A 27542-nucleotide genomic window follows, 5' to 3' on the forward strand; every position below is an offset into this window, starting at 1 on the left:
CTAATTTTACCAACCCCGATCTCATCACACAACTCTCTAACCTTGTATGTACCTATGAGGGAGGACTCGCAGGGATAAGTGTAATATAATTCTTGGTGTCTGAACTTTCTGTAGATCACATAGACCTCACCTTCTTCCTGGACTATATTCTGCACTACTGCAATTGTATCTCCCACCTGAATACAATTATCCCCCTGCTTTGTAGACAAGGTAAAACGACAACTGGAGACCTTTGTGTACTGTAGAGCAACACTGAAATGTTGAGGAAGTGGACCATCAGTATGAATGTGCTTTAAAACTGGTTGATCTGTTGCTAATGGAACCTCAACATGTGGCATTTCTGACAGCCTTTTGACTACCTGTTGTAGAGGTTGGTGTGGCTTGCGTAAAAGATGCTTTATTTGGCCAAGATAATTCTCAAAAGGGAACCCTGAAACATTATCTAAAGGTCCAAATTGTTTGTATTCATCTGCTAAATGTATAAGCTGGTGGACACTGAACACAATCTCACCGTACCATACAACTGTCCAAAGTGGCCCACAAAGGATATCATTAATCTATGTGCAAATTCAACCATTTGGCCAGAAGTTCCAGGAGACAAAAACAAATACATGGCCACTGAAAACAACATGAAGTTGTCATAAAACTCACTGGGAAGGCAATCCTTCAGAACTACAGGACCCCAGTATAACATGAAGGATCGGAGCTCAGTAGCTTTCCAACGATCAAGCTCATTCAAACCTCTTGGCTTGCGATTGAATTCAACAGGGGTGTGGGAATGTAACACCAGCAGTTTGCTTGATATACTGTTAACTGTTTGTGAAGGAAGCCTAGTGGCTAGATTGCCCTTTAACCACATATGCAACAGTTTTCTCATCAACCCAAGACAACAGAGGTGCATATAATCTATTGGGAATGAAGAAACCATCTTTACTATCCCTGTTAAAGGACTGAGTTTCTGTTTCAAGTGGTGTTCCTCATCAATCATATCACAATAACTCGAATCCGTCCTGAGCCTGACATTTGTTTCTGGATACGTCATTTTGTTCCTCCACACACCCTCTTGGTCACACTTGTCACACCCTGAATAACCTTTATGTGACTTAATATTCTTAACGTAGGCCCTAGCAGGAGCATCACACACAAATGAGGAAACCTGTACATTCAATTTCTTACTGTAACTGAGGGGTACAATTCCCTGACTGTATTGATAAGTATGGTATCATTAAACCACTATCGCTTTATGTACTTTAATTACTGGCCATATAGTACATGATATATAAATATGATGAACACTTCCCACAATGAATCGGTTCCACACCAAGTGGTAATTAAGTATTTATTGCAGCAAAAGGTACATAATATACTTCTCTATTATACTTTGGATGCGCTTATAAGGCAAAGGAATGTGCGTAGGCAAATCAATAATGAATGTCCATTCTCTGGTCACGCAGGAGGTAATTATACAACCTGAATCTTAGGGAATTATATCTATGGTACACTAGTAATATATAGCGGGAGATACTGGAAGGGTCCCCCCGGTTGTAAGCCAGCAGGGGTAGAGGATCTGTCGGTAGTAGAGAGTCTGGTCAACGATGACTAAGGAGACTCCAAGTACAGGAGACGGTGCAATAGTCTCTTGATCCACAGACGTATACAGCTGTTCTCCGTAGACTGTAGCTCCACAGTGAAGAAAGCTAGCCGGCCTCAGGCTCTCTGAGGCGCAGACTCGACTTGGCTCCTCACAGGGTAAATCCCACACGTGTAGGCGTCGGCGATTCTCCGCTCCATAAATCACAGGACCAAAACAAATATAATCCAGCCGCAAAGGGCTATGTAGTCGTCGGGTAGATTAATCCAGTGTACATGTCCACACGGTTCTCGTCTAGGTCTCCTCGGGTGAAAGCGCCATGAAAGCAGCCCAGCCTGGATAAGCACTCTAGCTGATACGAGGAAGCGTTGGTGATGCTGGTCACTGTAGAACTTTAGCCGCACGATACACTATACACAAATAGACTATTACTGACTTAATAGAAATATGTCGCACGCGACGGTATAGCGCCAAACTCTGACAATTCAGTTATTAATTCGCACGCGGTCTCAACCCAGATAGCAAAAAATTTGTGAATCAACGTTGAAATAGGGTTCAGCAGAAATATTGAATCTATGTTGAAGCCTGACATCTAAATTATATAGATCGTTGTCTATGACCCTAACGTTGAATCAACATTAGGTGTCAACCATAGCTGATACTATATCAATGTTGATTCAACCATCATCTAAATGGTAATCTACATGCACATTTTAGTTGATTTTATATTGAATCAATGTTAGACATCAATGTTTATTCAACCATAATCTAAATGGTAATCTACATGCACATTTTAGTTGATTTTATATTGAATCAATGTTAGACATCAATGTTTATTCAACCATAATCTAAATGATACTCTACTTGTACATTTGTAACTTGTACATCTACTTGTAACTTGTAAAGTTAAGGAATCAATACTGATTAATGTACATTTTACATTAAAATATTGCTGCTGATATGTATACATCATAACATTACATGTTTTTTTCCTGCTGTTAAACACACTATTGTTAAATAAATAATAATAAAATTCGTATATGACCATATTTCCAAAAATGTGTGAACAAAAATGACAACATGGCTTTTAAAATGAAAATTTATTTTTTGCTAGGGTATCAGAACTTGCAGTGACTAAAACTTTACAAAAAACAAATAACAGACCTTATAACAGGCTTTCATTAACAATATAGCCACTGCCAGAATAGTGACACATATTGTGTGTGGTGAGCACACGCATTCATGCACAACGAAGACAAGATTGCAATCATTTTAACTATAAATTTATGAGCTCAAAGTATTGTCAAATAATATTGATCACATTAACTAGACTAGATGTTTGAGGAAATTAGAAAGGGAACAACAACTTAACCCTTGTGTCTGATCAGATTCGTATTTGTTTGATAACTTTGCAGTGATGAGCCAACATAATATGTGGCATAATCTTTTAATTATCTTGTATTTTTTTTTTACTCTTCATAAATTGTTTATTCCACTTCAGCCCGATCATAACCACCACATATTCTTTTTTTTGTCATATTTAACAACTCTTTTCAGAAAAGTGGGAGTATTTCATTACAAAAATAATATAAAAAATGGTTATGATCAGGGCTGAAGTTGAATAAAATATTTATGGAAAAGAAAGTGGGAAATTATTTCAACATAATCTTTTTATGGAGTTTTTCAATTTAGTCCCCTAATAAGAGTATAATACTTTAGTTTTCAGACACAAGGGTTAAATATAAACAATGGCATAGGATTTGAATTTAAACACAGTGGAGCTTAGATGATCTACAGTTGTCCACGACTTATCCTCCAAGGCATCTGCTATATAATAATCTTCAGATTTACTTAAGTGTTATTAGTAGGTTACAGCAGTAAGCATTAGTTTGCTCAGTCAATTATGGCCAATTCGTTTTATATTGTTTAATACAGTTAAATAAATAGATAAATGAAAAGCAATTTTTTTTGATTACCCCCCCCCCCCCCCCCTGTACCGAAAATAATACCGGACCGTGTCTTCAAAACCGAGGTACGTACCGAACCGTGGATTTTGTGTACCGTTACACCCCTAATGTTTCTATAACTCTCTCCCATATAACTCTCTCCCATACCCTTAACACCAACCGCTGAAGTGCCCTTGAGCAAGGCACTAAACCCCCAACTGCTCCAGTGGAGTTGCTCAGTGGCCAACAGTGTCAGACTGTGGTTGTACTGGGGCCTAACAAAATTAATAGTTGGTTTCAGGTTGGTTGTCAGTTTGGCCATGGGTAGGTAGGGAATTTATTTTATTTTATTTTTTTATTTTATTCTTTCCCACGGCGACTATGGATAGGGAATTTCTTTATTTAATTAAAATGTTCACAACAACATGGATGCATGTACTCTGCCAGCATGTTTAATATCCATAATACTAAATGTTTGACTAAGATTTCTATGAAACTTTATTAAAAAAATAAAAATAAAAAATAAAATTTTATAATTTTTTCTAAAAACTCATAAAATATATTGGGTCGCACCTAAATCGGGAGGGTCGGTCGGCAACCTGAAACCAACTATTAATTTTGTTAGGCCTGGGCAGCTCCCAGGTGTGAATGGAACTCTGTGAATGTGAAGCAGGGCGTAGCTGAAAAAGAGCATCTGTGCTCAGCGAACCTACCCTGGGTAAATAAAGGTTAAAATTAAAAATAAAAAAAATAAACACTGCAAGAACAGGCTGAAGCATAAGTCATTCAAGTAGATGCCGTCCATGGAAGAACAGTGTCCAGGGTAATTCCTTGTACTGTATGAACCAGGGAAACAGTGTGCTGGGGTACCCCAAGTTTGACTCTGGTTCGCTTGACAATTAAGTTTGGGTCACTTCGGTTCCAAGAACAGGCTGAAGCAGCATATTCAAGTAGATGCTGTCCATGGAAGAACAGTGTCCATCAGGGTAATTCCTTGTACTGTATGAACCAGGGAAACAGTGTGTGCTGTGCTGTGCTGGGGTAGCTGTGCTGTGCTGGGGTACCCTAAGTTTGACTCTGGTTCGCTTGACAATTAAGTTTGGGTCACTTCGGTTCCAAGAACAGGCTGAAGCAGCATAAGTCATTCAAGTAGATGCCAGGGTAATTCCTTGTACTGTATGAACCAGGGAAACAGTGTGTGGTGTGCTGTGCTGTGCTGGGGTACCCTAAGTTTGACTCTGGTTCGCTTGACTTAAGTTTGGGTCACTTCGGTTCCTTGAGATGCCTCCCTCCCGGTCTGGCGCATAACGAAGCCACTTCTTGACAGTTTCGCTGTAGTCCTGGTTGGTCAGCTTGGGGTCAAACTGCCGAGCAGCAGCTGATAGACACAAAAATAAAAAAGTGAGGAAGAGAGGTGAGATGATGTACGATGATAAGAGCACCCCTCACTTCACACGAGTGCGATTTTTTTTAATCACTCAATTGTGATTAATCACTCAATTGCGACAAACACTGTGACACCTCTAAACACTGATAGATCTATCAGTGTTTAGAGGATCTATCACAGTGTTTAGAGGGTCTATCAGTGTTTAGAGGGTCTGTCACAGTGTTTGTATCAGGGTGGGTGTCGTCTTAGTCTAGTGGTGAGAGCTGTGTTTGTTTCAGGGTGGGATGCTTAGTCAAGTGGTGAGAGCACTCAAACCACAACTACAATCATTGTTGGTTCGACTACCGGTCACTTTTTGACTTTTGCTGACTTATACAAGACGTATGAGGATATAACATAATGTACATTATGTACCTTTTTTCCTGTGGTCGATCATTTACATCTCTCTTGAGACTTGTGGTGCCAGCTAGCTAACATCTATGATGAAATGAAACCTCACCAAATCTTTGCTGATTTTGATCGAGTCCTTGAACACGGTCCAAACCACAGCCTCGTTGCAGGCGGGGGTGGTCAAGGAGCCCAGGTAGCGGTAGTACTTGGTACGATCCACTCCTTCTAGCAGATTGTCCAGCGAAAGGCCTGCTGGCAGGGACGCGTGCTGACCTGAAGATGAAGAGACACAGACACACTTTCTCAGAGACGAAGAGACACACGTCCTCAAAGAAGAAGAGACACAGACACACATCCTCAAAGAAGAGACACACATCCTCAGAAAAGAGACGCAGACACACATCCTCAGAGACACAGACACAGACCGGTTAACTGTCTGTCGTGTGATAGTGAAAGGGTTAACCGTCTGTAGTGTGATAGTGAAAGGGTTAACAAGTCTTAAAAAGTATTACGTTCATAATTCTCCATTTAAAGCCTTAAAAGGTCTTGGTTTAACTTGTTGAACCCTGCAGACAGTCAGCCTGATAGGTGATGATTTAACTTGTTGAACCTGCAGCCAGACAGGAGATGATTTAACTTGTTGAACCTACAGGCAGACTGATAGGAGATGATTTAACTTGTTGAACCTGCAGCCAGACTGATAGGAGATGATTTAACTTGTTGAACCTGCAGCCAGACAGCCTGATAGGAGATGATTTAACTCTCGTTGGACAAGGCAACACATATCGAAACATCCTCTTACCTTTCAGCATGACGTTGCTCAGGTGGGAGGTCAAGGTGTTCCAACTGGCAGGTGAGTTAGTCGCATTTCCAGACATTTCCTGTCAAAACGCAGTCATGGTTTAGCGCTCGAGTCTATTGTACCCTGTTCTCTCACACACACACACACACACACACACACACACTAAAGCTGTCCCCGAAGCCTGTTTTTGGGATTCGAACTTCGTCAGGGTTTTTCAAACGGACATTTGATCCTACGTTTTTAATTAAAAAAAAATCTTAAAAAAAAAAAAAAAATTTTTTATTTTTTTATATATATAAATATCCTCAAACTAAATCCTCAATTTGAATAAAGTGAGTCTTTTTCTTTTATTAAATCAACTTTCTTTAATGAATATAATTCATCAGTTTTTAATACTATAATATTAGTGTAGCCTAATCTCTATCTGCAACTGTGAAGAAAAACCCCATTGGTTTAAACAGAATGAATAGACATAAACAATTAAAAATAGATTTATTTTTTTAATTAAAAATGAAAATTTTCTAATGTTGATTTAGAATTTGAATGCCAACGTAATGAACGAAGGTCCGAACGTTCGAACGCCCAAACACACACACACACATCCTCACCTCGTTGAAGAAGCCGAAGGCAGCCAGCCCGGCGGGGTCGGCGACGCCCAGCGACGTGTTCCCGCCGTCGGACGACTTGAGGTTCACGATGTGCATCTGAGGGGAAGCCATGCGGGGGTTAATGAACATCTGGGGCTCAAAACGCTCGCCTGCGCCCACTTCTTTGGACTCCTTTTTCAACGCACCTGCATCTTTTTTCTATTGTTTCAATGGTTTTATATGTACAGTAAAGTACAGTACAAATGTCATTCAATCAATCACAGTGCAGGTGATTGATTGAACATTTTATTAACAGATTGCAGAATGGGTACAATACAGTACGGCTCAATACACACAATTGTTAAGGGGATGCAGACCAGAGAAAGACTTTCGTCTTGTTTACATCAGGGTCCCCCATTTTGAATTCATAATGAATTGTAAGTAAGGGTGCAATTAGCACCGTGCAATACATTCTTTGTGGATCTAGCCCCCAGTCTGATCCCTAGTCGAACCCGTACCTCCATGGCGTAGCGCTTGCCGTTCACCGTGTGCTCGGACCCCTTCACCTCAGAGCCGTTGCCCCAGTGCAGGTGGAACTGTAGGCTGTCGTAGGCCTCGGACAGACCCCCCCCGGACACCTGCACGCCACTCCTCAGAGTCACTTTGACTGGAAGACAAACAAACAGAGGGTGGGTTCAGCTACGTACCGCGACGCTACGGGTTCAAATCCTGGCTTATGACCTTTCGTCGAATTGTCATGGTGCACAATTCGTCTAACTAAACTGTCCCTCTATTCATAACTGCCCTCTATTCATAACTGCTAAACTGTCCTCTATTTATAACTGCTATTTGCTAAACTTCTCCGAAGTTGCCTACTGCAGCTTTAATAATCCAAAACACAGAATAATGCATTGAGTTTTAAAGCACATTCTTGCATACAAAAAAAGAAGTTATTCCAGAAAGCCAGGGCACAAAACGTTGAATAATAAACTGAACAAGCATAACATGCACACAGAGTCAGACATGATGGGGTTGTACAAGAGCATGTGGATGAAAAACATCTCCATACATTAGGCCTACATGTCCCCGTCCTTAACCACCCCTAGGTCAGGGGTCTGGACTGGGAGAGAGGTCCTCTAGTCTAGGTCAGGGGTCTGGACTGGGAGAGAGGGCCTCTAGGTCAGGGGTCTGGACTGGGAGAGAGGTCCTCTAGGTCAGGGGTCTGGACTGGGAGAGAGGTCCTCTAGGTCAGGGGTCTGGACTGGGAGAGAGGTCCTCTAGGTCAGGGGTCTGGACTGGGAGAGAGGTCCTCTAGTCTAGGTCAGGGGTCTGGACTGGGAGAGAGGTCCTCTAGGTCAGGGGTCTGGACTGGGAGAGAGGTCCTCTAGGACAGGGGTCTGGACTGGGAGAGAGGTCCTGGACAGGGGTCTGGACTGGGAGAGAGGTCCTCTAGGACAGGGGTCTCCAGGGGGTCTTCTTGTTGGGATGGAGGTGATGCACTGAACACAAACTACACCCAGACTGACTGGAGACTCGAGTGAAAGGAATCCTGTTTCTCCTCAAACTAGAAACTCTTTACAAACAGTCTGGTGGCGTTGTTCTAAATGACTACTAATCATCCTGTTTATTTTTGTTGCTCTTTATGTGACTGAATACTATCGTTTATCAATACATGTTCCCTATAGTTTATCAATACAGGTCCCTATCCTTTCTCAATACAGGGTCCCTATCCTTTCTCAATACAGGGTCCCTATCCTTTCCCAATACAGGGTCCCTATCCTTTCTCAATACAGGGTCCCTATCATTGCTCACCTGTCTTGCCGGTGTTCTCGCTCTCGTACAGGGCAGAGGTGTTGCCGTAGTTGACGAAGGAGAAGGCAGTGAGGGCAGAGTCCTCGGTGGCATTAGCCTACACGATGTCGATGGGAGACTGTCTGGAACCATTGCAATGGTCTGGGGCGATAGTGGGCCAGTGGCTGTCACCTGGATACAAAATATAGTATAGTTTAGTAATACATAGATATTATATGATGGACTGTTAAACATTTTTTAAAGTGTCTAAAGTGAATGTTAAAAGTGAGTGTTTAAAGTAGAATGCGCCAACATTATGGGAAATTATCTTATCGTCTTCTCCAGAGTCAGACAAGAAGATAGATACCAGTTTCCTCTCTGTGCATTCAGTAGAAAGATATCCTGCTGAAAGCTAGCCTAGCTTAGCGCAATGAATGGAAACAGAACAGGCAAGCTAGCCTAGCTTAGCACAATGAATGGAAGCAGGTACAGACCAGCTAGCCTAGCTTAGCACAATGAATGGAAACAGAACAGGCCAGCTAGCCTAGCTTAGCACAATGAATGGAAGCAGATACAGACCAGCTAGCCTAGCTTACTGTAGCACAATGAATGCAAGTGGATACAAACCAGCTAGCCTAGCACAATGAATGGAAACAGAACAGGCCAGCTAGCCTAGCTTACTGTAGCACAATGAATGCAAGTGGATACAAACCAGCTAGCCTAGCTTACTGTAGCACAATGAATGCAAGTGGATACCCACCAGGGGATCATCCCTATGTTCCGCCGGTCCTATGTTCCCCGGGTTCTATGTTCCTCACTTTGATTGATTATAATATGACACTCATAGCAGAATTAGTTATCAATAACCTACCTGTATAAATGTTAAAAGTTGTTGCAAATATTTGTTTTCCCTCATAAATATACCACTATATACATTAATTTCTTATATTAGTTTTAAAATGACCATTTAACAGTTTAACAGTGCTCTGAAAATGCTCTGAGAACATGCGGTCATCATTCACTGTTTTAAGCACAAACACATTAGGGAGGGAGGGAGAGAGACAGGCCCGGCCTGTATGCCTGCACCCTGCCATGTTGGTTTACCATGACTTTTTAGCAAGCAAGGTAGCAGCAATGCTAAGCTAACTGATTGTGCCAGTGTATCCTGTTAAAGAATACATCATAAGCCACATTTTGAAACGTTACTGACGTTAGCCTACATAAAATGTATAACAGTATATGCAACAGGTGGATCACTATACCAAAATCAAGAAACATTCATCATAGCTAACTGCTAACGCTACTAGCTAAATTAGCTTCAGCTAGCAGGCATGAATAACGGTTAATATAATATTCTCTACCATGTAAAAACGAACACGGCACTACTCCGCTGGCGTTTGCAATCGAAAGCATACATACAACATACAACATACTCCCATAATCTAATCATCATACAGAAACCATCAAGCGGTCCAATGTGTTCCTGAGGAAGGAGGGAAGGAAGGAAGAACTAGAACTTGTTTCCCACTTCAAATTCCTTGGGGTCATCTTGGACTCAAACCTGACCTTTAAGAAACACATAAAGAAAGTGAGGAACACCATCAACTTCAACATTTCCAACTTCAAACAAATACGGCCCTCCCTAACACTTGAAGCCGCAAAGACATACCTACACTGTATGGTCTTCTCTCACATTGAATATTGCCTTCTAAACTGGTCATTTACTGGGGCCACAGCCATGAAACCCATAGAACAACTCTACAACAGAGCATTGAAGGTATATGACAGGAAACAGTACTCATACCACCACTGTAAAATCCTGGATAAGCATCAAATTTTAAATTTTGAAAACCTCAGACGTTATAAAAGTTACTGCTTTGTATATAAATGCCTGCACAGATTAGCCCCTCCCCCTCTCAAGGAGTTTATCCACGAGAAAAGGAACACTGGATTAGCCACTAGATCAAACACCAGAGGGGATTGTGAGGTCCATTTTAGAAAGACCGCCTTCAGCAAAAATTGTCTATCGATAAAGGGAAGTGGAACATGGAACAGCCTTCCGGTCCCCTTAAGGGAATGTCCCACCCTGTCCACCTTTAAGGGCCAACTCAGGAAATGGCTGTTAGACAGCCAAATATGCACTCATTAGGGATGTTAGTGATGTTGTACTGACTGAATGTCATGTTAGTGTGGTCATGTCAGTGATGTCAGTTTTTATGAATGAACGTTGTATGGTCCGTTTTGTGTTTGTTTTATGTTAGAACTACGGGTGGAAATTAGCCCTGTGCTATTCCCGGCATATTTACATCCTTATCATGCTGTGATGTTATGCATACACATGTAAATGATGTTCATTAATTTGCATTGTCCTTAATAAACTAATCTTAATCTTAACAACTATTATCACAAAACACTCAGTTTCGTCCTAATACAATGCCACGACATCCACCGCGTCCTCTAATACTTCCTAACCATCATTTTCAAAACTATAATCATAACACATGTCGCCCGCAAACTCACAAAACAGTCGCACGCAAGCTAACAGCCTAGCCAGCCTCATGCTCCCCTTCCTACGTCCCACAATATGACGTCATCAACCCGCGACTGCTTCTCCATAACAACATCGTCTTACACTTATTACCGCATTAAATATAACCATTAATACGGCCACAATCACACCAACGAACCACTCGACTCGCTTCTTAACAACAATATCTTCCACAGTGTTTCGTCAAATCTCTCACCTCGCCGCCTTAACGTCCCTAGATTTACCGCGGCTCTTCCACAGAGCTAAGCTAGTTAGCCCCAACTCCCAATATGACTCCAGTGCTTGCACATTGTATCTACCGCTTGTTACATTACTTCTTTCAATAGTTTCGCCGCACTCATTTTCACCGCGCTTAAGAGCGTTAGCCTACATAAAATGTATAACAGTATATACAACAGGTGGATATCACTAAACACCAAAATCAAGAAACATTCATCATAGCTAACTGCTAACGCTACTAGCTAAATTAGCTTCAGCTAGCAGGCATGAATAACGGTTAATATAATATTCTCTACCATGTAAAAACAAACACGGCACTACTCCGCTGGCGTTTGCAATCGAAAGCATACATACAACATACAACATACAACATAATCGACATTATTGCCATGCAGTACTCACCGATGCAGAGAGACATGAGGTAGCAGCCAGGAAGCTGCCGCACAGGTGCATTCTGGGAGGCGGGGCAGCACAAGTGCAGTGCAGTCTGGGTGATGAGACAATGACGACAGCATGTTGAGCAGCATCCGTTGATTCAACATTTATTAGATATTGGCATTTCAATCATTAAAATGCAACCACAAAACAATATTGATTCAATGATATGTTTTCAACATTAGTCAATTGCTTTAGCGGTTAATGGGTGATTCAACATCAATCGTCGACCTTAACCAAAAATCAAGCATTGTGACCATAAATCAACATTGAATTAACACCTTTTGCTATCTGGGGATGCTCTATTTGGGGCCAAAACAGGCCATACTTCACCGCACGTTGTATCGTGGGTGAGGCTTCAACTTATTGGGTAACTCTACTTCTGTATTCACCTGCGCCATATTTATATGCACGGCGAACAATCTAGTGCCAACCTCATTTCTGTCTCGTATTCCTGGGCAAGGCCGGGCATGTACAGACATGTCTTGACGGTGGCTTTGAACCTGACTCTGGAGGCACGGCCCAGGCGCCTGTGGACCGCTGTCCAATAGGAGAATGAAATATTATGGTCTGTACTAGGCTAAAGGGACATTCCGTGTATATGTACAAGGAATATACAAGGGATATCAAACGATATACAAATACTATGCAATATATATCAATCAATAAATATATATATTCGGTTTAATCTGATCCTTTGTAACACTTACCATTATGAACAATGCCATTAGCCAGCACATTTTTAAGGTCGCTAACAAATTTCTGCAGATACTCAACAACACACTTTGGCTTGCTTAAACCACTAAATATACCGACAATAAATGGGGACTTAGTGTAATCACAATTCAGGATTGCAAGTATAGGCCAGAATTGAAGTCTTGAACTCCTAAAGAGGGGGAGACCATCTATATTGAACTGTAAAGTAAGAGTTGTGAGGTTCACTGGTAAACTTAAACATTTTAATCGTGAAAGTACTCCTCGCACCAATCCAAAATGATAGTACTCGCCACCTTGCATTTGAGTGGTTGCAACATGAGATTGTGTTCCAAGCAGAGTCATTCCATCTTTAGGGAGCTTAGGGTGAAATAGCTTTAAGATGGACAGCAGAGCAGACAAAGCAACAAGACTAATGGAGTAGGATGTTGCCCAATATCTTAGGCTCCTTATAAGCAGATCCTGACTAGGCGGCTGCTCCTCATCGCTCTCATAGTGAGAATCTGATTCATCTTCATCATTGCCAGCTTCATCGTCTATATCATCATTTTCCATTTGCATATGATCAACTTCATTTCGAGCTACTGCACTACCATCAGAATGATCATTTTTCATTTGCACATCGGACTCAACTTCATCATTGCCAGCTACACTGCCATCTATATGACCATTTTCTATGTCTACATGTGAAGCTGGTAGTGCATCTAGTTGGGAAAAGTGTGAGCTTGTGAAGGCAGGTTCCCTATTCACACAGGGGTAAATATTTTCTCTTTGATTATGCAGAGATTCCTCATATTCCTTAAGGATATCTTTCTCTATGCCCCTTACAGTTCGAATGACTCTACGTCTTTTAGCCCAATACGATTCATAAGAAGCCATCTTAACCCATTAACTCCCGGATTGAAAGGTATATAATAACGTATAGGTTACAACAGGTCTAAATAGAAAAGAGGTGGTGCTGATTATAATTTTTTTGTTATTACTTGGCCTTTTTTTTGCAGTGAATCCTCCAGTCCTCTTCTCTTGTAGCACAACCCTGAAAATAGAGGGGAAAAAATTATTAAAATAATATATGCATAAAACAAATATATATATCAGCCAAATTATTAATTTATCAGGTCCTTCCAACATATTTTAAAATATTTAACCTCTTCCACCCGGAGCCTATTTTCTGAAAATCCGCCTAAAATATATACCTAGGTAAATGGAATATTGCTCCACTTCTACAAGGGCCATTTGCATATTCTTGTATAGCGTCATCTATCTATCTAATGTATATTCACAGTGTCAGAAATATTGTGTCTATTACTAGGCTTGCTTAAATTGTGATGAAACAAAGGAGAATATTAATTATGATTTTTCTTTGCATCTTTGACAGTGAATAACACCATGCTAATAATGACCAAACATTAAAAACTGCCACTGATCTTGTTCAATACCTTCTTGAGTGTAAAATAAATAAAGGGAAGATTATTAAACAGAAGGTTCTGTAGATACTGTACTGAATTCTCCCATCCGGACCAATGTAATTTGAAATATTATCATAGAATATACAATAGCAGGCTCATAAATTACCTTATTATAGCCAATTCGCACATTTATATATATACATATATTATCTTTCAAATGCCCGAGTTCAATTTGGATTTAGTATCACCAGCGTGCATGAGAACAGATAATGAAATCTACTGTAATGTACAGTAGCTTTTTTATTTGATCAAGGTGGCACCATTTTGAAACTTTTCAAATCTAATTGTTGCTGAATGCTAACAATAGGGAAGATAAACTAACTATGTTTCAATATTTGTCATAAACGTTACCTTTTGTGGTAGAATGATCTCGAATAATAGCAGTTATTGGAATCATTCTCGAAGTCAACTTCCTTTCTGTTTAACTTTCTGTCTAAGTGCATGTCTATGGCTTGGGGGGGAAACATACACTTTAGAATCACCAGAAAGGCTTTCGAAATAGTGAAATGCCATGTTGGCCTCAATATTTTCAAAACAAATGATATGAAAAGGTTATGAAATCAACAAGAATGTGGTAAAATATGTAATAAAAACAGAGCTCAACGCAGACATTTGATCAGTAGAAATCCATTTGTTTCCCCCATACAAAGATGGCGCCGTTCTCGTGACGTCAGAGTGTAGCTGACGTTAGCTTGCTAAGCTATCAGATTCGCATGGTCTGTGTAGCTGCCTAAAGCTAGCAGACTCGCATGGTCGAGCTGACGTTAGCTTGCTAAGCTATCAGATTTGCATGGTCTGTGTAGCTGGCTAAAGCTAGCAGACTCGCATGGTCGAGCTGACGTTAGCTTGGTAAGCTATCAGATTCGCATGGTCTGTGTAGCTGGCTAAAGCTAGCAGACTCGCATGGTCGAGCTGACGTTAGCTTGCTAAGCTATCAGATTTGCATGGTCTGTGTAGCTGGCTAAAGCTAGCAGACTCGCATGGTCGAGCTGACGTTAGCTTGCTAAGCTATCAGATTCGCATGGTCTGTGTAGCTGGCTAAAGCTAGCAGACTCGCATGGTCGAGCTGACGTTAGCTGGCTAAGCTAGCAGACTCGCATGGTTGAGCTGACGTATAGCTGACGTACGTTAGCTTGCGCTGTTATAAGTTAACGCTACTTTCCAGGCCGGGGGTTTTGACATTTTCAAACCGTGAAACCGGTTACCGGCACATGCCTAATGTGAATAGCATAATACATTATATTGTCAAGGACTTACCAAAGACGTGTGCGCACTTGACTAGTCACGCTGAATGAAGACACCATGGTGCCAAGTTTTTCTTTTAATGCCTCAAGTCCCGTGAGATCTTCTAGCTGGCCTCGCGAGTTGCTTACGACCTACCCCCTCGAAGGGGAGGGGGGAGGGGAGGGGGGATTATCAGCACTACGTTGTAACCATGTAATTTCATTGTTGGGCATTTCAACATTGAAAAACAAGCATCTATACTAAATCGATTCAACAACAGTTTTTCAAATGTTGAAATGGTGTCTGTAATTTAGATATTGAATAAACATAGCTTTTTCAACCTCAACCAAAAATAACCAATCTGACCAAAATCCAACATTTAATTAATGTCTTTTGCTATCTGGGAATGCATCGATGTTCTCTTATATACTGGTGCAGCCAATAAGGTATTGATTGTTTTGGATGATGATTTTGGTATGTGACAGTGATGTTCTGACCATGGTTTTAATGGACTTTCAATGTTAATGGTATCTTTTGTATGCATTTGTATGTTATACAGATTTTACGGTTTGGATGGAGAATGAACAAGCTTCATTAAAATCAGTTCAAGAAATCTACTTGTGTTAATTGCGTCGTGCCCAGAGGATGTCACAGTAGTACAGCTTTGAAATTACACTGTGGGACTTCATGCTAATACAGAATTCAACTAAATTAGAAATGGAACAAATGTGACCACAATATCAGATCTTAATAATACTTTTTTTTACCAATGGCTGAATGTAGTCGGTGTCCAAAGCACTGGAAGCGTGTCCAGTGGTTGAGTGAAGTGGCCTTCACTATATTCGCCCCACTGTCTGTTGTGATGCAGACTTGTCGGTCTTTGCTCAGTCCCCACGAGTCGAGCGCTTCGACCAGTCCTGTGGCAATTATTTCACCTGTATGGTCTTCGGGAAAGTAAGCCGTTTGGAGGCATTTACTTTGAATATTCCACTCTTTGTCTATAAAGTGGATGGTCAGGCTCATATAAGGCTCAGACGTCCGACTTGACCACATATCCGATGTTGTAGTGAAATACGATACAGTTTGCAGCTCCTCTACAATGTCCCTACAGTCTGTCCAATAGGAGAATGAAATATTATGGTCTGTACTAGGCTAAAGGGACATTCCGTGTATATGTACAAGGAATATACAAGGGATATCAAACGATATACAAATACTATGCAATATATATCAATCAATAAATATATATATTCGGTTTAATCTGATCCTTTGTAACACTTACCATTATGAACAATGCCATTAGCCAGCACATTTTTAAGGTCGCTAACAAATTTCTGCAGATACTCAACAACACACTTTGGCTTGCTTAAACCACTAAATATACCGACAATAAATGGGGACTTAGTGTAATCACAATTCAGGATTGCAAGTATAGGCCAGAATTGAAGTCTTGAACTCCTAAAGAGGGGGAGACCATCTATATTGAACTGTAAAGTAAGAGTTGTGAGGTTCACTGGTAAACTTAAACATTTTAATCGTGAAAGTACTCCTCGCACCAATCCAAAATGATAGTACTCGCCACCTTGCATTTGAGTGGTTGCAACATGAGATTGTGTTCCAAGCAGAGTCATTCCATCTTTAGGGAGCTTAGGGTGAAATAGCTTTAAGATGGACAGCAGAGCAGACAAAGCAACAAGACTAATGGAGTAGGATGTTGCCCAATATCTTAGGCTCCTTATAAGCAGATCCTGACTAGGCGGCTGCTCCTCATCGCTCTCATAGTGAGAATCTGATTCATCTTCATCATTGCCAGCTTCATCGTCTATATCATCATTTTCCATTTGCATATGATCAACTTCATTTCGAGCTACTGCACTACCATCAGAATGATCATTTTTCATTTGCACATCGGACTCAACTTCATCATTGCCAGCTACACTGCCATCTATATGACCATTTTCTATGTCTACATGTGAAGCTGGTAGTGCATCTAGTTGGGAAAAGTGTGAGCTTGTGAAGGCAGGTTCCCTATTCACACAGGGGTAAATATTTTCTCTTTGATTATGCAGAGATTCCTCATATTCCTTAAGGATATCTTTCTCTATGCCCCTTACAGTTCGAATGACTCTACGTCTTTTAGCCCAATACGATTCATAAGAAGCCATCTTAACCCATTAACTCCCGGATTGAAAGGTATATAATAACGTATAGGTTACAACAGGTCTAAATAGAAAAGAGGTGGTGCTGATTATAATTTTTTTGTTATTACTTGGCCTTTTTTTTGCAGTGAATCCTCCAGTCCTCTTCTCTTGTAGCACAACCCTGAAAATAGAGGGGAACAAATTATTAAAATAATATATGCATAAAACAAATATATATATCAGCCAAATTATTAATTTATCAGGTCCTTCCAACATATTTTAAAATATTTAACCTCTTCCACCCGGAGCCTATTTTCTGAAAATCCGCCTAAAATATATACCTAGGTAAATGGAATATTGCTCCACTTCTACAAGGGCCATTTGCATATTCTTGTATAGCGTCATCTATCTATCTAATGTATATTCACAGTGTCAGAAATATTGTGTCTATTACTAGGCTTGCTTAAATTGTGATGAAACAAAGGAGAATATTAATTATGATTTTTCTTTGCATCTTTGACAGTGAATAACACCATGCTAATAATGACCAAACATTAAAAACTGCCACTGATCTTGTTCAATACCTTCTTGAGTGTAAAATAAATAAAGGGAAGATTATTAAACAGAAGGTTCTGTAGATACTGTACTGAATTCTCCCATCCGGACCAATGTAATTTGAAATATTATCATAGAATATACAATAGCAGGCTCATAAATTACCTTATTATAGCCAATTCGCACATTTATATATATACATATATTATCTTTCAAATGCCCGAGTTCAATTTGGATTTAGTATCACCAGCGTGCATGAGAACAGATAATGAAATCTACTGTAATGTACAGTAGCTTTTTTATTTGATCAAGGTGGCACCATTTTGAAACTTTTCAAATCTAATTGTTGCTGAATGCTAACAATAGGGAAGATAAACTAACTATGTTTCAATATTTGTCATAAACGTTACCTTTTGTGGTAGAATGATCTCGAATAATAGCAGTTATTGGAATCATTCTCGAAGTCAACTTCCTTTCTGTTTAACTTTCTGTCTAAGTGCATGTCTATGGCTTGGGGGGGAAACATACACTTTAGAATCACCAGAAAGGCTTTCGAAATAGTGAAATGCCATGTTGGCCTCAATATTTTCAAAACAAATGATATGAAAAGGTTATGAAATCAACAAGAATGTGGTAAAATATGTAATAAAAACAGAGCTCAACGCAGACATTTGATCAGTAGAAATCCATTTGTTTCCCCCATACAAAGATGGCGCCGTTCTCGTGACGTCAGAGTGTAGCTGACGTTAGCTTGCTAAGCTATCAGATTCGCATGGTCTGTGTAGCTGCCTAAAGCTAGCAGACTCGCATGGTCGAGCTGACGTTAGCTTGCTAAGCTATCAGATTTGCATGGTCTGTGTAGCTGGCTAAAGCTAGCAGACTCGCATGGTCGAGCTGACGTTAGCTTGGTAAGCTATCAGATTCGCATGGTCTGTGTAGCTGGCTAAAGCTAGCAGACTCGCATGGTCGAGCTGACGTTAGCTTGCTAAGCTATCAGATTTGCATGGTCTGTGTAGCTGGCTAAAGCTAGCAGACTCGCATGGTCGAGCTGACGTTAGCTTGCTAAGCTATCAGATTCGCATGGTCTGTGTAGCTGGCTAAAGCTAGCAGACTCGCATGGTCGAGCTGACGTTAGCTGGCTAAGCTAGCAGACTCGCATGGTTGAGCTGACGTATAGCTGACGTACGTTAGCTTGCGCTGTTATAAGTTAACGCTACTTTCCAGGCCGGGGGTTTTGACATTTTCAAACCGTGAAACCGGTTACCGGCACATGCCTAATGTGAATAGCATAATACATTATATTGTCAAGGACTTACCAAAGACGTGTGCGCACTTGACTAGTCACGCTGAATGAAGACACCATGGTGCCAAGTTTTTCTTTTAATGCCTCAAGTCCCGTGAGATCTTCTAGCTGGCCTCGCGAGTTGCTTACGACCTACCCCCTCGAAGGGGAGGGGGGAGGGGAGGGGGGATTATCAGCACTACGTTGTAACCATGTAATTTCATTGTTGGGCATTTCAACATTGAAAAACAAGCATCTATACTAAATCGATTCAACAACAGTTTTTCAAATGTTGAAATGGTGTCTGTAATTTAGATATTGAATAAACATAGCTTTTTCAACCTCAACCAAAAATAACCAATCTGACCAAAATCCAACATTTAATTAATGTCTTTTGCTATCTGGGAATGCATCGATGTTCTCTTATATACTGGTGCAGCCAATAAGGTATTGATTGTTTTGGATGATGATTTTGGTATGTGACAGTGATGTTCTGACCATGGTTTTAATGGACTTTCAATGTTAATGGTATCTTTTGTATGCATTTGTATGTTATACAGATTTTACGGTTTGGATGGAGAATGAACAAGCTTCATTAAAATCAGTTCAAGAAATCTACTTGTGTTAATTGCGTCGTGCCCAGAGGATGTCACAGTAGTACAGCTTTGAAATTACACTGTGGGACTTCATGCTAATACAGAATTCAACTAAATTAGAAATGGAACAAATGTGACCACAATATCAGATCTTAATAATACTTTTTTTTACCAATGGCTGAATGTAGTCGGTGTCCAAAGCACTGGAAGCGTGTCCAGTGGTTGAGTGAAGTGGCCTTCACTATATTCGCCCCACTGTCTGTTGTGATGCAGACTTGTCGGTCTTTGCTCAGTCCCCACGAGTCGAGCGCTTCGACCAGTCCTGTGGCAATTATTTCACCTGTATGGTCTTCGGGAAAGTAAGCCGTTTGGAGGCATTTACTTTGAATATTCCACTCTTTGTCTATAAAGTGGATGGTCAGGCTCATATAAGGCTCAGACGTCCGACTTGACCACATATCCGATGTTGTAGTGAAATACGATACAGTTTGCAGCTCCTCTACAATGTCCCTACAGTCTGCATACAGCCGTGGGAGCACAGTCTGGGGGGAAAAAATTCTGCCAGGGAGATCGTATCTGTGGTCAATAACTTTCATTAGCTTCTTGAATCCAATATTTTCTACTGTGCTAATTGGCATCATGTCTTTTGCGATACAATAACCTATTGCATTTGTAATGTGTTTGTGCCTTTTCGATTTTTTGTCGTAAAAGAGTGTAAAAGCAGACACTAGCGTTTGTTGCTGCGAGGTACTTGCAGTTGCAGCACCAACTTCAATGGTTCTTCTTGGCTGTCAGCTAACGCCACCACTCCTTTCCGACTGAATTAGCTTGCATTCAGTGTACTCTAACGGGTGATATTGTTTCAGGTGATGGAACATGTTTGTTGTGTTACCCGTTTTGGTTAGCACCGGTCGTCGACACATTTAGCAACGAACGCTGCTCTGATTTTTGTCCGACTTTAGAAAGCCAAAATGTGTCCATACTGCCGACGTCGAAAAATACTTTCTTATTGACAATTCCCTCTACATTTGAGGCGCTAAGGCTTGCGGTGGCCGTAGGTGTAGGGTTGTTGTCGTCTCTTTCGCTGATGCTCGAATTTTCGTGCATTTCCCTAACTAAAGTTACTAAACTAATCTCCTCGGAATGATCTCGAAACAAAACAGTAGCACATGGACTGCTGTGGTGCGTGAACGCGTCATCATGTAACGTAGCTCTATTCCTGATTGGTTGTTAGTGCGTGTGCATGATATCGAAGCTTGGAAAATAGATATATCGATTTGTGTGTGTGTAGATTATCGTTAAGGTTTTATCGCCCAGCCCTACTATGACTGCTGTTGTGAAATGGTTATGGTATTTACTCTTGGATACTTTTGGAAAGAAAAGCGCAACATTATGTCATACAGTCTAGAGAGATTGATGACGTGATGTCATTTTGGGACCGGTACCTGACCCGTCGGGCTTAAAGGAAAACTCCAACATTTTGGGAAATTAGCTTATTTGCCATCTACCCTGGAGTTAGACAAGAAGATACTTACCTTTTTTCTTCTCTGTACATGCAGTCAGGGACGTGCACAGGACTTTAGAGGGGCAGGTGCTCAAAGGCTGAAAAGGGCACTACACTTGTGTGTATATATTAACCGAGCGTGCATAGCGCGCAAGCACGATTTTTAAGGGCCCTTTTCGGGCGGGGGGCCCCCTTTTTATGCTTTTTGGGGGGTTTTGGTAATTAAATATTGAATATTGAACTATAATAAGCAGTGCAGGAGCTCACTTATCCTTGAAAGACACTTTTATAACTGACTTAAAAGGCCCATACATCTCCATAAATGTTCAGGGGGGAGGGAATAAGTGCTTACCGTACAGACCCCAAGAAGTGCTGTATATTCTGTATTGTTTAATATAAATGCATTTTTGGGCGGCTACGTGGCGTAGTGGCCAAGGCGCTCGCCACAAATGACGGAGACGCTGGGCTTGCCTGTTCGAGCCCAGCGCTCCACATTGCTTTCAGTTTAGCTGGTCGTTCATACTAATACACATTGGCCGTATTAGGGGGTGGGAAACTGATGGGTGGGGATCGGGCGTTGTGGACAGCGACTCCTACAGGTCGGTTGGTGCGCCTGCGCAGTAGAATCAGGAAGTGTCGGGGGCAGCGTGAGCCTCCCACGCGTTACTCCTCGCCACAGAGAGATCGAGCTGCGCAGGTGAAAAGATGCGACTGCTGTTACCTCAAGTACCGGAGGGGACTTGTGCTATGTATGACTTAGTCCACATTGCAGCCGGCTTGTGGGAGGCAAGAAACAGCGTTCGTGACAGGGGAGGGTTGAATTGGATGATACGAAATTGGGATGGGAGAAAATATAGAAAATAGGAGAAAAAGTGAAAAAAAAAAAATATAAATGCATTTTTTATTCCAATCCCGATTTGTATTTGAGATTCCCAAATCCCATCGGACTTGACTTCTTCGTGTCCCTCAATGAGTGTAATACCAGCATTCAACTCTATGCGCCACAGCGGTTTCTATCATCATCATCATCATCATCACCACCCACGCTATGCATAAAATATATAGATCCGCAGAGAGGCACGGTGAGGAGGCCGTGCAAACTGCAATGGAATATGGGGCATCTCTCTCTCTTTACCTAATATTTTGATTCCATCCTGACATTTTTCAGTTGGAAGGGCAGTCTATATGCGTAACGATAAAAAAAAAATATATATATATATATATATATAATTTATTTTTCAAAAAGGGCACTTTTTTGATGAGGCTCAAAAAGGCAGGTGCTCAAGCACCCCTTGGCCTCTATGTGTGCACGTGCCTGCATGCAGTAGGAGTAAGAAGACGTGCACCGTTAGCCTAGCTTAGCGTCAGTCACTGGAAGTAGGTGCCTCCATTAGCCTAGTTCCCAACGTCTTCCTACTCCTACTGCATGCAAGAGAAGAAAAAGGTATGTATCTTCTTGTCTAACTCCAGGGTAGATGGCAAATAAGCTAATTTCCCAAAATGTTGGGAGGTTAACTCGCCAAAATGATCACAGCTGCGATCCCCATAATGAGATACGTGACTCATTCACAAACATTGCATGTTCCAGTTTACTTCATTTGCATACAGACACGCCTCTCCAGCTCATTATAATGCGAGGGCTGTGGGCAAAAAAAGATTTGGCGTTGCCCTGTATTCAACAGGTAGTGAGGAAGCGCTTTGCTATGGATTAGATTAGATTCAAATTGTATTGTACAGCACACTATATACCTATAGTGGAATAGACTGTATAAATATTCCATATTTATACTATCTTGTTGCTCGCGTAATGTATAGTATACGTGCGTAATGAATAAAGAGTAGGCTTATATTATTCTAATTACTTGTTTTATTAGATCACAGATACTGCGCTGCCTAGTAGTAATTTCTACTACATCACAGTTCTACTACAGTACTGTACAGTAAGTTACACATCTTAGCGTGACATCTCCACAGAGTCGGGCGTGAGCAGACCAGACTCCGGAGACGTCTATACGTACTATAGGGCAGCGCATACAGTATTATACTATCTCCTAATGAAACACGTCATTAGAATAATAGTATCCTACTGTTCATTCATTACACACATATAGACAGTGATGTACCTGAACGCATTCAATGAACGATCGTTCATGAACACGTTCATATTTTGGGCGAACGTGAACTGAACATACTGTATTTCCGCTAGATGAACGTAATTGAGAACGCGTTCATTCTCAGCGCTGTATAACGGCATTCAAAAGTGCGTTCATTCTCAGCACTGTATTATAACGGCGTTCAAAAGTGTGCCAGATTTCATATGCCTTTCAGCCGAAAACCCAGTTAAAACACACCGTAAACAGGCTTCAAAATAATGCGAAATGTGGAACCGGTGAGCATTAGTATGGACGAAGCTGAGAGCAGAGCAGCAGCACTCGCTCAGAGTCAGACTCTACGGCGTCGGCGTATGAGCATATAAAATAGTTTTACGTTAAAGTCAGTACTGATTCAGACGGAAAAAATCTAACGTTTGTCTGTAAACTCTGTCTGCCCGGTTTGAAAAAGCAAGTCCGTACATCTATGACAGCAAACCTTAAACGGCACATTGAGAATAAGCACACGACTAGCCTTTAAAAAAAAATGCGACTGACTTAATGAAAAGAGAATTAATGTTTAAATGTTTTGCACTTTGAATATTGAACTTTGAGGTACAACCTTAGTTTCATACCTCAGCCTGGTTCCTACCTTGTGTTGTGTTAGTACAGAGTTATTGTTAGGATTTGGGGAAGAACAGAACCCAATATGCAGAACGATGGAGGAGCCCCAGAACTACAGAATGACAGGATAACGGAGATGGTGGTTGCTCTTCACAAAAATGTGGTGTTCTATTTATTTTAGAACCAAGAGAGCAAGGTTAAACTACAAGTAACAAAAATAACATAAATGGTGCAGCCGTGCTGGCACTAGTGAAACAGCAAACTTGATAATACGGAAAATAAACAGGAACAACAAAGCACTAACACTTACTTAGAATGAAAACACAGTGCAACACGACGTGGACAGGAACAGGGGGAAACTGGCGGTATGTCGCCACACAGAAATGAGGAAGGACACACTTAAATACTAGACTAATTACAATTGACAACACCTGGCACGGCCAGTCCAAAAACACAGAAACAATTAAACACCAACTAGACACAAAAGCAATATCACAACAACAACCAAGACAATATCACAAACAACAACCAGACAGGGGGATGACAATTAAACAAGGAAAGGAAAAGCCCAGGACAACATACATGAAGAAATTAACTCAACTATCTTAAAGAAACACAAAATGGTGGCCTGCATCATCTGGCCCATCTGATGGTGACCACTAGAGGGAGGTAGGATACCAGGTAGGAGACCACTGTTCCCATTGTGGCCACTGTTCACTTTGTGAGCAAAGTTCTCATTGTCCTCCCTGGAACCGTTACAGTTATGTCGGCACATGTTTATATGTTATATGTTTGGACAATGACTACTTTCACTTTTGGTACTTTAAGTATATTTAGATTATTATACCTAATAAAGACCATTCAAGCAGCACGTTTTTCCTCATGTTTTTGAAAATAAACTGTAGAGATGAAAGCTGCAGCTGCTAGTGGACTGAATGGGTGGCAGCAAAGCGTTATGGAAATGCCAGTATTCTGATTGCTGTCTGTGGTTCTATATGGGTTGTGGCAATAATTTTGATAAATATTAGCTTGCAGCAATATATTGAAAAAATAACTATAAACTATAAATTAGTTCATTTTTTAAACCATGAACTTTAGTTAAAAATGTTTTATTATGAACTATGAACTGAACTAGTTAATTTAAACATTTGTGAACTGTGAACTGAACTAGTTCATGTAGAAAGTGAACTTTCCCAACACTGCATATAGAGTAGACAGTACGTGCGCGGCAGGTGGCCAGGAGTGTGCAACAAGATGGTATAAATATGGAATATTAATACAGTCTATTCCACTATAGATATATCCACACGATTAGCTTTAGTTCTTATTTATTTATCCACTTTTGCAGTGTTGGTGTAGTGTTTTTATTTATTTTCGGACATCACGATGCCTCTTGACGCATGACTGTAAATGGAAAACGAAATGTTTTATCATACAAATCCTGTGATATTTATTTTAATTATGATGAATTCATTCAAAGGAGGCCTGTATAGTTGACATGAATGAAATCACCATGATTCCTCCCAAATAAAACCCTTAAGAACACGGCGCACACCAGTCTGTCCGACTTACAACTGCTCTTCATCGGTCCTAAATCCTGCTGTTAGTTAGGACCGAATCCTGGGGAAAGGACCATTGGTGAATCCCAAAATCTGCCCGAAAATGTCTTAAGTGGCGCTAGGACAAAAATGTGTCTGATCTTTTGTCTTAAGTCCGCTGGTGAATGAGACCCACCCAGGAGACATCTGGGGTGTGGTGATGTGATTTGTCCTGTGTTGATATTTTATACTCATGTCATTACTGTAATAGTGCTATGCTATGAGAGAGAGAGAGAAAGAGAGAGAGAAGGAGAGGGGTGGGGAGAGAGAGGAGAGAGAAGAAGAGAGAGGGAGAGCGATAAGGAGAGAAATGGAGAGAGAGGGGTAGGGAGCAGTGGCGGACTCAGGCTGTTTGAAGGGCAGGGGCGAAAATAAAAAAGGGCACCTATTGCACAACATGGGACCCCATCAGTAAGCAAAAAGCATGATGCGTCATGTATGATGAAATAGTCTTTATCCTTGATTAAGATTAACATTAGAATAACATAGACAATCCAGATTAATAGTATAACCACACCTCTATGATAAAAACACACAATACACCTTTAACATTTTTATTTCATAAAACAGTTTAACAGTTAAAGTTCATTCGAGCGCCATTGAGCTTCATCCTTTCTCTCTCCTCCCCTTCTCTCCTCATGTCCTCTCCTCCCCTTCTCTCCTCCTCTCCTCCCCTACTCTCCTCCTGTACTCCCTGTCTCTCCTCCTATTACTCCCCTTCTCTCCTCCTGTACTCCCCTTCTCTCCTCCTGTCCACTCCTTCTCTCCTTCTGTCCTCTCCTCTCCTTCTCTCCTCCTGTCCTTTACTCTCCTTCTCTCATCCTGTCCTCTCCTCCTGTCCTCTCCTTCTCTCTCTCCATCTCTTTCTCTCCCTCCCCCTCCCTATCTTCCCCATTCTCTCCATTAAACTTACTATATTGTACGAACTGACTCCTCCCTCCTGCCATCCTCTGTCCTCTCCTCTATCACCTCTAATGAAAATATGTTGGTTATTTTCATGGACAGATTTGTATGTGCTGGCTCTCCATTGCTGTAATGGAAGGGAGATGGTGGGTGGGGGAGTCATAGCAGAATTCGTCTTTTGGTCCTCTGTTTATATATGTCAATGACCTCATTATGATCAATTGGGATATCCCTCTCAATTGAAAGCAGCATAAGATCAGAGAGCCTTTTTTCCCCACATCGGTTTCTGAGCTGGGTTTTGATCAGCTTCAGTTTAGAGAATGATCGCTCTACTGAAGCAGTTGTCACTGGTATTGTAGCATATGTTTTGAGGAGCATGGTTATATTTGGGAAAACAGATTCCACATCATTGTCTTTAAGTCACTTAAGCGCAGCTTTGACATTGTTGGAGGGGAGAGCATATGAAGAGTGGAATACCTTGAGTTCGGTGACAACATTCTCTTCCTCTACATCATAAAACTGACACACATCTCTGACAGATACAGCAGCTGTGTCGTTTGTCATGCCCTTCCAGTGACTTGAGATGGTAAGGCAGTGAAGACCTGATAGGATAGACCCAGTAGGCATGTCATCCTTCCCTTTGAATCTTCGGTGTAGCTCATGGGAGAGTATGTCAAGAAAGGTAAAGAACACCTTTCCCCGGTAGTGCTCCTCCAAGTCTTGGACTTGGTAGTCCTCCGTAGCAGATTGAGAGCTATACCTGTACCTTTGAGGTACCTTCCTGCGTCATGTTTGTCCAGGTATTTCTTCTGGCACCTCAATGCCTGCTGCCTCTGCTCGCCCTTTTGCTTTTGAGAAAAGGACCTTGAACTCCTCATCCTTCTTCATTGCTTTCACTCTTTGTATGACTCCCTCCACAATGGTGTATGATGCTGACAAGTCAAGGTCTATGCTACGCAAGAACATCCGGGCATCACCTGCTGCAGTGTCTGGTGGATCACTATCAGCCATGTTCTGAAGCAGCTTCACCACAGCAGAAAGGACCTTCTTCAGGGATCTCAGAGCATCTTCTCTACACGCCCGCCGTGTGTCAGACAGCCTTTTCAGTTCACAGAGACTTTGGCCAGGGTACATGGTCTGTTGCAT

General features: G+C 41.2%; 1 protein-coding gene across 1 annotated transcript; it reads right to left on the bottom strand.

Moving 5' to 3' along the window:
- Window positions 1–5390: 5390 nt before the first annotated feature.
- LOC311237137 (carbonic anhydrase 12-like) lies at window positions 5391–27542 on the bottom strand (the record flags this gene model as incomplete). Its single annotated transcript, XM_084324943.1, has 6 exons — window positions 5391–5587; window positions 6117–6195; window positions 6725–6820; window positions 7222–7370; window positions 8516–8612; window positions 27261–27542. The coding sequence occupies 6 exons, from the start codon at window positions 27540–27542 to the stop codon at window positions 5391–5393; spliced, it is 900 nt and encodes a 299-aa protein (XP_084181069.1).

Source organism: Notolepis coatsorum, assembly GCF_963971535.1.
Source record: "Notolepis coatsorum genome assembly, chromosome: 11".
Classification (NCBI taxonomy): domain Eukaryota; kingdom Metazoa; phylum Chordata; class Actinopteri; order Aulopiformes; family Paralepididae; genus Notolepis; species Notolepis coatsorum.